Genomic DNA, 10,236 nt, shown 5'->3' on the forward strand with positions numbered 1-10,236 from the left:
GCTTGACAACCGTTGAGAAGGAGAGAGACAGAAAAATAAAACATCGCGTGTTTTGAACTTTAGCGCGGCAAGGCTGCCAAACTGAAAAGGTTGGAAGAACTTGGGTGGAGCGCCACCTCGTGACGAATAGCTAAACAAAAACGCAAAATAGCGGTTTTTTCTGCTAAATTTTAAAAACAATGATTTTTCTGATCTGTACACCCCAGTCACGAAGTTCTAGCAGGATCCTAGCAGAGTTCTTACAGACCTGGATATTCTTAAAGCATTCTACTGCCCATGTTCGCATAAATGTCCCATATGCAAAAACAGCAAGCTGATAAAAACGCATTTGAAGTTTGCCCCACACATAAGGCTACGTGTTAAGTTTTCGTGAAAAAAATTGGATTTCCTCCTGATTTCTAGAACAAAGTACTGGAAGTTATAGGCTTTTCTGAAAGTGCACACGATTTTGAACCAAACTGCATCATTAACTCAAAAACGATGAAAATGCATAAGGGACATTTATGCGATCAGGGCAGTCTAGCAGAAATGATCCACCGTTCTAGCAGGATTTTGGCAGACCCAGCTCTGCTACAATATTTCGTGACTGGGACGGTGTAGCTTTATCCATAAACCAAAGGGTTTTGTATTGTATCCCTTCTCTCTGCATAATCTACGTCAAGCTAAAATCAACCAAAAATTTTAAGCATGGGACGCTCCGCCAGTTAAGGTGCCCTTAGGTGGTAGGGGAACTATACCCTTTCTCAGCCTATTTCTATTATCGGCCTATCAGCACTTTGATCATGAATCACAGTTTATATCAAGTGTTTTTGACTGTTCCAAAGTAATAAATAGCTCAAATAAAAGTGAGCAAGCAACTCTCCATTGTTGAAACATCTGAAAATGTTGATTTAATAGCAGAAATGGCAAAAGTGATGAGAATTGGTCGAACGGCTTAGTGTGATTAAAATGGGTATATTTCCCCTAGGTGCCTTTCTCACATTATAAGAGGGTAATGTTATCCAAAATAGATACAAAAGGGTGGACCTTTCAGTGTTCTATCAACTTGATTTATTAATCATACCATCAGATTGGGTAGTCAGATTTTCATAATACAGGTCATTTATGTGCTTATAACTTTTGATTAGGTTGTCAGATCTGTAATCTATTGAACTCGTTGGAAAGGTCTTTTGATTACCTATCTAACGACAAGTCGCATGATAGATCCGGACAACGTTTTTATCGAAATATATGAGATTCGACCCCAAAAAAGTTTATAAATAACACTTAAGTGCTTATAACTTTTGATAGGGTCGTCAAAACTTCAATCTTTTGAACTCGTTGGAAAGGTCTTTCGAATACCTTTTCTAAAAAAATTAACATGACGTGGTTTCTTACCAAAAACCACCCTTTTTGGACCTTTATTAAAATCGTTTTTAGCATAACTTTTGAAGTACTTAACTAAACTTTATAATTTTTAATAGCGACTTTTGGGACCCCAAGACGGATCGACTGAGACCAAAACGGTCCAAATCAGTTCTGCCAGTGCCGAGATAATCCAGTGCAAATTTGTTTGATCAACATCCCACTACACACACAAACATTTGATCAGAATTTGATTCTGAGTCGATATGTATACGTGAAGGTTGGTCTAGGTGGTCAAATTAAGAATTTTGTTCTTCGAGTGATTTTATAGCATTTCCTCAATAAGGTGAGGAAGGCAAAAAAAATGATCAGAAATGATTTTTATTCATGTTGTTTACCGTTCACCGAGAATCAGCATTACACTTTTTCAGTTCACTTTTACACACTTGTATGGGAATTTTCATCCCATACAAGTGTGTAAAAGTGAACTGAACTTTGTGTAATGTATAGATTCTCAGTATTGCACATAAAAACTGACATATAGAGCTATAGAGCTTTATGACCTTATTGGCACAGAAACATTTCTCAAAAGAGAATTCACCAAAACAATGATAACAATATCAAAAACATAAGGAATGAAATGATCTGAACCATAAATCATGTCCACGCCCACTCAGCGCGTTCCGTTTGAATTCCGTTTAGAATTCCGCTTGAGCGAAAAAAGTTCGATTCGAATTCTAAACAGTGTTCGTTTTAGATTCTAAAACGCATTCCCAATCAAACCGCTTTCCGCTAGACGGGTTCATTCCGCTTCGAATTCCGCTTCGAAAATTGCTTCGAAATTTTCTAAACAGATTGTCTGATTGGGTTCCGCTTCGATTCCGTTTGAGCAATTTTTGCACAAGGGCGACACCTTCTGGTGTATGGTGGAACCTCGATGACGTTTCGCCGAGTTTCGCCGAAGCGGTTTTATTGTTGATTTTTGGCAATCAAACGTCAAAATGTTAGGAAAAAACAAGTTGGAAAACTTCCCACTCAGCGCGTTCCGTTTGAATTCCGTTTAGAATTCCGCTTGAGCGAAAAAAGTTCGATTCGAATTCTAAACAGTGTTCGTTTTAGATTCTAAACCGCATTCCGTTTCAAACGCAACAACCGGTTCCGTTTGAGTTTTCGCCGCAAATCGGTTTAAGCGGAATTCAAACGGAATCGAAACGGAATGGACGGGTTGGTTTTGACAGCTGCTTCTTCTTCTTCTTTTCTTTCTGGTTTTCTTTTTTTGTTTTGGTTGAGTTCAAATTAAATTGGAATTCAACCAGAAAGGTTAAATCAACTGTTATTTTTAATTTCAAAATCATTTTATTTATTTTCCATAAAATAAAACGCGTCCCAACCCCGAGTCCCCTTATTTTTATTTGTTGTTTCTAGTTTAACAGAAAACTATCCCTCGCGGTTTTAAACGTTATTCTTGGCGGCACCGGTTGGCACTTCGGATCCCTTGCCAACAGCTTCTTCCGTGCAGTTTATTTCTTTCGCTCTGGCCGCCACGTTGGGCTTCTTGTCGTGGTTCTCCAGCAGCAGGGCACCCAGCGAGCGATTCATGTTCAGGTCGATCAGCTTGACGCCGTCGAATATGTTGGACTTGCTCTCAAACAGTTGCTTCAGGAGACCTCTTGCAGCTGCTCGATGATCAGTCCGGGATTTTCAACGGCGGTCGGATCAAGGTCGCGGATTTGATCTTCATAGGGTAGTCCGGCCGGTTGCGGATGAACCCTGTGGAACCATACAACTTGTCCGAGGGGACATTTTGATGGAGCCGTTTTCCAGATCGAGGACTTTGACGGCGTTAGCGGAGACGATCTTCAAGAACTTCGTTTGGCTCTGACGGTGCGTAAGCTGCTTTTACTCGGGAAGAATCGTCAGCAGCAGCTTGGAGTACACATTGTGACAGACGATCAACGTGACCGTATCCAGAACGAACGTTATCCGGACGATGTTTTTGCCCTGCGGGATGTGCGGCCAGTATTTGACGTTGACCTGCTTGAGGTCGCAGACTAAATTCCGTAAGGTGACATCGGCAAGTTGGCCCTTCTTCTCAACGTCCGTGAGGGTGGCCTTCATGATGCAAGCCTGCTGATCGTACGAAAACCGAAGGCAGGCTTGAACTCGAGCTTCTTCATGATGACCCGTGCGATGTCCATCTGCAGAACAAGGTACGGAATCTGCTTGTCGTCCGAGATCAATTCGACCGCTCCGTTGTCCACCGTGTAAAACAGCCAAGTTTTTTCGTGCTGCTCTGCGACCAACCCTCGAGACCAACAGTCGTCCACGGTCTCAATATAAACCAATTACAAGCTTATCAGCTTATCAGCCAACAGTAAGAACAGCTTCGGAGCCAACTCCGGTTGGTTGTACAGCACCTTCATGACCGGCTTCACCGCGGCACTGTTCAGCATCACCAAATTTGTCAGCCACATCACTCTGTACGTCCAGCAGGATCGGCGTCACCGGTGGCTGAATGATTCCCGCCAGCTCACGGTTAACAATCCCGCAGGGTTCTTCATCCGAATCCGGATACGCTCGTTGACCTCGAGCGGATGGCGATGGGAATTGACGATCTCCACCTGAAACGCGCGCAGATTCTTCTAAGATTTTCATCATCTGCAGCGGTGGTCGCTACTCCGTTGACGCATTAACCAACTCGTTGTCATAATCGATCAGGCGAACCTTGAGCGAGATCTTCGATGGGACGGTCTGAAAAAGAGAGAAGAGGGTGGTCATTCCAACTCTAGAAACAAGTTAAAGTAATCCGGTCAGACCTTTTCCAGCACCACAGCCCGGTAAAAACAGTTCTCGTACGGCGCCGCTTAGATGCCTTCGACCTGAATCTCCTCTTACTTGACCGATTCGTATGGAGCTTCATCGCTGTCCTCCGGCTCGTGCATCCCCGCATGAATGAGTGTAACAGGCCGTGTTCTGTCGGCGTGGTGCGTGTCATCTTGCTTTTTCTGGGACATCTGCATGACCTAATTCTGCACCGGGACCAGAATCTGACCGCTCTCTATGGTTGTAGATCTTGAAGAGGGCATGCAACTTTTCTTTGGCTGAAAGAAAAATCTCATAAAAAACGACCAAGCCTAAGACTAAGATTGCTAAACTTACCAATGACTTGACGGATTAGCATAATTAATACTGAGTCCATTCAGCGTCAGCAGCCAAAGCGGGCCACTTTGGCTAGCTCCGGCTAGCCTAGATTGGAACCTGCAGTAGGAACTCCGGAACAACCAACGGTGATTCATTTCGCTGCTTCAATTCTCAATTTCCGTGCTATCTTCCTTATTCCTTAACTTGTAGTACTGCTTTGGACGAATCTCGGCGTACATGGCCATCGCCTTGTCGATGCCGGACGAGTTAACCACCGCCATCCGCACCTTGATCACATCCTCGATCGTGGCGTGCTGAAACCACCGTTCCTGTTCATTCTCAAAGAAATTTAAAGGTACTTTGGTCGGGTCGTGAAAGGTCGAACTCGATCCGCCGACGCTTCGGCTCGAAATGGTCGTCGTCGGGCTGTTGACTGAACCTGCTCGAGACCACCGTCGCTGTTTGGTTCCATCGACGCTACCGGATGTTTGCTGGAACTGCCAACAGCTACGGTCCGAATCGAACGCCGTTGGACGGCGAAAGAACGTTAAGCTTCACGCCTGCTGTTTGGAAAAAGAGCTGTTTCCGGGGAGATAGAGGCGGTAGTTGAGAAAGCGGTAGTAGAGGTATCGCTCCCGAATTCTTGTAATCGCCACCGACGCCGTCGTCTTCGACGACACTTTCCTGTCGGCTTCATCAACCCCAGCGTACTCCTTCGTCACGCTCGTGATGAGCTGACCCTTGAATCTCGCACTCGCCTGCTCATCTTGGACTTGGAGAGTCGCTTCGAGACGGTTCCCGTACTCGACGTTGGGATGATACACGTGAGATTCTTCGCTTCGACGATTACAAGCGAAGGAGCGTTTGGCGCCTCTCAACCTCGGTTCCAACAGTGGTGAACGCGTGCCGGCGTTGTTCGCCGGTTGGTCCGGAACCTGATTCGGTGGCGGGGTCGTCCTCGTTCTGCGTTGCCGGCCTCCGTGGAGATGTCGATGATGATGGTGATGCCGATGAACGTAGATCGTGTGAACGCCGCCGCCAAGCTGCTCGAATGATTCCGTCGACTGGAACGTGGCCGGTTGGTGCAAGTCGAACTCTGTGTCCTCGTCATCAACCGAGGTTGTTGCGGTCGTTGTTTTGACAAGAGTGCTTTCGTCGGCTTGAACTTGAGGGCTGTACTCAGGCAGCCGGAGCTTCTACAGATACTGCTGTGGCCGCCAGCGTCTCATACTTCCGCTCCAATTTCTCAACTACCCCGCAGGCCTTTCGTACCCAGGTGGGAATCCATCTACGCAATATTGGAGCGACTTTTCTTAGGACCTGCGCGAGGTGAATAGGCGTCGCGACGCTCCGACCGCTTGCAGTTCTTTGACTCCTGAAATGAGAAAGTCGTTGAAAAAGGTGCGGTGTTTGGTCAATCCAAATCACTTAGCTTCTCCGTTGGAGCTTCGCTTGTGGCCACTGGAAGTTCCTGGTTGTTCGCCGAAATGTTCGTTTGCAATTCTTGTTGTCAAACGGCAACTGCTGGGACGAAACAATTTAAGAAATTAGGAATTAAAGAATTGAAACATGTTAATTTATGCGCCGCTGATCATCTGCTCTACTTCCTTGTGCTAAATGTATCTGGTTTCTTCTCCTGTCCACGCCTTCTTGCTTGCTGCTGGTGCTGACCAAGATGACTGCGTCGGTTTAACGGCACCGGCACCGCCACGGTCCTCCCCGGTCATCTCGTCGATAACCTCAGCGATCTCCAACCGTCACGCCGATCTGCTTTTCCGTCCCGGCGTTCACCTTGATCTTCATGACGAATTCCGGGGCCGCTACGTCCAGAAAATTGCTGAAGCAGCCTCCGTTTCGGCTGTTCTTCTTGCGCCCTCGTTTGGCCAGAGCTGCTGCTGCTGGATTTGGAAGGGGAAGCTGCATCTGAAAGAAGGAAGAAATAAAAAGGTTTAATGCTACACCAAGTTCTCTCTCTCTCTCTCTGCTCTCTGTAAAAAAAATCAACTCACCAGTTTCTCTATGGTCTTTCACCGGTGCCACCGTGGTCTTCATTGCCTTTTTGTGGCCACGTTTGGGCTGCGCCGCCACCACACTCACTTCAAGTTCCAGCTGCTCCTTTACCAACTCCTTGGCAACGACCTCAAAACCCAGTATCCGTACCATTTTAAGCAGGCTTCTAGCTCTGGTTCTGAGCGGCGACCGCAGCCGCGGGTTGGCGTTTTTTCTTTTTGAGCGGCGGCCGCCGGTTCCGGGGGCTATCCTCTCTTATCCGGTGAGGCAGCTGCTGCAACACCTTCGGGGGGTCACTTTTGCGTCTCGCCATTTTCCCCAACTATGGGTTTTCTGCGGCCGGATCTTCGACCTCGGCCGGCACTGCTGCTTTCCAGCCTGGACGGCCTTGCGACTCCCATGGTCCCATGGTTTTTGGCACATTGCATCATCCGGGTGATGTTTTCATCGTGCATATTTCTAACCTCGTTTCTAACCTTATTAAGGTGAGTTCCGCGGCAGTTACGGAAGGGCTGAACGAGACGGCCGATGGCACAGTCAGTCAGTGAATCGTTCCGGAGGCCTCTGCAATAGCATTTTTTAAACACCGGCTAGTTGGGGACATACGGACTGAAAGGAGGAGACGCCGTTTTTCACCGCGACGGTTTAAATCACACATAAATATCGCGAAAACTTCGAAACACATTCCAATTACAACTTCCGCGAAAAATGCAAGATCGAACAAGTTTGACATTTCTTGGGAAGCCGCTTCACTCACACATTGAGAGAAAAACCGCTTCGGCGAATCGCGGCGAAATGTCATCGAGGTTCCGCCGTACACCAGCAGGTGTCGCCCTTGTGCAAAAATGGTTAAACGGAATCGAAACGGAGTCCAACCGGAGATTCCGTTTAGAAAAATTCGAAACAATTTTCGAAGCGGAATGAACCCGTCATGCGGAAAACCGTTTGATTGGGGAACACTGTTTAGAATTCGAATCGAACTTTTTTCGCTCAAGCGGAATTCTAAACGGAATTTAAACGGAACGCGCTGAGTGGGCGGTTCCGTTTGAGTTTTCGCCGCAAATCGGTTCAAGCGGAATTCAAACGGAATCGAAACGGAATGGCCGTGTTGCCTTTGACAGTTGCTTCTTCTTCTTTTTCTTGTTTTTTATTGCTGGTTTTCTTTTTTGTTTTTGTTGAATCCACTTTAAATTGGGATTCGACCATAGAAATAGATTAAACTTTTTTATGATTTTACATTTTTTATTGTCCCTTTAACTAATCGTTCATTAAAACGCATCCCAACCCCGAGCCCGCTTTATTTTTTTTTTGTTTAGCAGAGTTAACATATTGCACAGATTTTTTTTGTTCCTCTCGAGGCGGTTCACAACGACGTCATTCTTGGCGCACCGGTTGACACTTGTGATCTCTTGCCATCACCATCGCCGAGCAGCTCCAGTAGGTTGGCCAGATCAAAGCGGGAAGTCTTCAGGACCTCGACCTTGGTGTGCGGCGGGTACACTTCCTGGCAAGCCTCGCGTGGGCGGAGTGTCCACGATCGGGAGCGTGCCCTTGTCGCTGATCACGAAGACATATTTCGAACCGGCTCGCTAGTATCTTGTCCCTTGTAGAGTGAAATCGGCAGCTCGTCTCGTTGATGGCAGCTGGCACGGACGTTCCTGTACCTTATCGGCGTTCTTGCGCTCGGCAATTGCAACTTCGATGCAGGACGCTTCCTGCTTCTCCAAGAACTCCTTGTTCTGAACCAGGTTTTTTCGAGGTACATCTCAATCAACTCTCCGGCATCCAGGAAGCCGCCTCTGATTGGCTGTTGCCATCTTGCGCCCTCGTTGGCCGGAACTGCTGCTGCTGCTAAGTTTGGCCGGGGAAGCTGCATCTGAAAGGAGGAGGGAATACAATGGGTAATGTTGATTATTGCACCAAGTCCACTCCGTTTCGAATTAAGTGAAGGAAATGTTCAACTCACCTTGGGAGGAGGAGGATACGCCATTTTCCATCACGTCGCGAAAACTTTGAAATTAGCTCCCACAACGACTTTTGCGGAAAGTTCAAGATCAAACATGTTTGACGTTTCTTAGAAAGCCGCCTCACAAATACACTCAAAGAAAAACCGCTTCGGCGAATAAAGTTTTCTACGTGCGCATGTATTGCGTGTACTTACACGAAAAAGATTGAGGTTAAATTTTGTACCCTCCAGCAAAACAAATGGCGTGCTAGTGTGCGTGAGATCGGGCTTAGATAACTCTATCGCGGCGAAATGTCACCGAGGTTCCGTCTTACACCAGCAGGTGTCGCCCTTGTGCCAAAATGATCAAACGGAATTGAAACGGAGTCCAACCGGAGATTCCGTTTAGAAAATTTCGAAACAATTTTCGAAGCGGAATGAACTAGTCAAGCGGAGAACGGTTTGATTGGGCGTGGACTTGTATCAACACAAAATTGAAATAGACAAAATTGCGTCCCATAGAAAAAATGTTCAAAAACTTCATATTTAATTTTTCCCGACCAAATAATTTTCGTTCATCTTGCAAATGAAAGGAGCTGTTCGAAACTATAGTAAAAAAAACAGACAGATCATTGGTTTTCACTAAGCAAAGTCTTCACAAAAAAAATCTTAATCACCAAATTCTTGTTATTTAATTTTAAAATGATATTAGTGCGAACAAACCAAATAAACAATTACTCCCTGGCCGGAATCCAGCAGCGGTGGATACATTTCTCTCTCCGGAGAAACCATTTTGATCGGCGAGGATTCGGTCCTCCGAACAACAGGACAATGTTCTGGTGAAGACCATCAAGTATAAACAGTTGTCGGTCCTTTGGGCGGTGCGGTGGAGGAAGAGGTAAATTCTTAATTTGCTTGTTTTTTTTGTTTTTTTTTTTATATTTTCTTAAATTACCTTTTCTCTTAGACAAGGACACGAACAAAACATGCAAGAGCTGCTTCTTTGGATCAAAATCGGCACACACTGAACACAAAAATACATCAATCCTCAATAAAGATAAATAAAAAGTACTTGTTTGCAAAAAAAAATACTTTTGATTGATTAAGCCCTAAATACGAAACGTGAGCGTCCGACAGGGACAGGAAATTCTAAATAACAAAGTTGCCCGAAAACGGCCCGACAACGGCCCGTTGATTTTCTCAAACGTTGATTTCGACGATCGTCGGACAAAGTGTTGCATATACGCACGAAAAGGGCCCGAATTCCGTCGGACAAACCGACGGAATTCGGGCCGTTTTGTCGAGCCGTCCGGCGGTTTTCGGGCCGTTGTCGGCCCCGTCCGTCAGTCAGGGTTCCAAAAAAAAAATACTACCCCCTACCCCCAAAAAAGACCCGTGGGGTAAACTAGAGACCCTATTAAGGATCTCTAGGGTAAACTTGTACCACATGAAAGCTACACCCTTACCAAAAATCATGATTTTTTGAGTTCCAAATCCCACTTTTCATACGATTTTTTGAGTTCAGGTACTAGAACCATAAAAATGGTTATATAGGTTGAACTGAAAAATTCGTATGAAAAGTGAGATTTGGAACTCAAAAAATCATGATTTTTGGTAAGGGTGTAGACTAGTCTTCGCTTTCACTACTCCCCACTTGATGTCGCCACAATCACACAACTACACGATTACATCTTTTCATCCACCATCGACCGACCCCTCGTTAATTTTCTAACCAACGTTAAAAATTCTAACCACAACTTGACGTCGCGACGCCTTTTTCGTAAACAAAGTTGTTT

The 10,236-nt window shown here is 45.7% G+C and overlaps 2 protein-coding genes and 1 long non-coding RNA gene across 4 annotated transcripts; all 3 read right to left on the minus strand.

Annotated features, from left to right (window-relative positions):
- Nucleotides 1-3,872: 3,872 nt before the first annotated feature.
- Nucleotides 3,873-5,530, minus strand: LOC120414740 (uncharacterized). The gene is made up of 3 exons (XR_005605129.2): nt 4,504-5,530; nt 4,161-4,445; nt 3,873-4,095 (listed from the first exon to the last, which is right to left on the minus strand). It is a non-coding gene; the product is annotated as an uncharacterized LOC120414740 (long non-coding RNA).
- Nucleotides 5,531-6,208: 678 nt separating this feature from the next.
- On the minus strand, nt 6,209-6,883 carry LOC120414739 (uncharacterized). Of its 2 annotated transcripts, none has more exons than XM_052708645.1 (2): nt 6,583-6,883; nt 6,209-6,408 (listed from the first exon to the last, which is right to left on the minus strand). In XM_052708645.1, the coding sequence occupies exons 1-2, from the start codon at nt 6,646-6,648 to the stop codon at nt 6,226-6,228; spliced, it is 249 nt and encodes an 82-aa protein (XP_052564605.1). In that variant the 5' UTR covers nt 6,649-6,883; the 3' UTR covers nt 6,209-6,225. The 2 variants fall into 2 exon arrangements, with proteins under 2 accessions (XP_052564605.1, XP_039431983.1); XM_039576049.2 differs by having other exon boundaries at nt 6,495-6,863.
- An 816-nt stretch (nt 6,884-7,699) lies between these two features.
- On the minus strand, nt 7,700-8,613 carry LOC128092834 (uncharacterized). Its single transcript, XM_052707692.1, has 2 exons — nt 8,462-8,613; nt 7,700-8,371 (listed from the first exon to the last, which is right to left on the minus strand). Exons 1-2 carry the CDS (start codon nt 8,483-8,485, stop codon nt 8,057-8,059), a joined length of 339 nt encoding a protein of 112 aa, XP_052563652.1. The 5' UTR covers nt 8,486-8,613; the 3' UTR covers nt 7,700-8,056.
- Between the last annotated feature and the right edge of the window lie 1,623 nt (nt 8,614-10,236).

Source organism: Culex pipiens, chromosome 2 (assembly GCF_016801865.2).
Source record: "Culex pipiens pallens isolate TS chromosome 2, TS_CPP_V2, whole genome shotgun sequence".
In the NCBI taxonomy this organism is placed as follows: domain Eukaryota; kingdom Metazoa; phylum Arthropoda; class Insecta; order Diptera; family Culicidae; genus Culex; species Culex pipiens.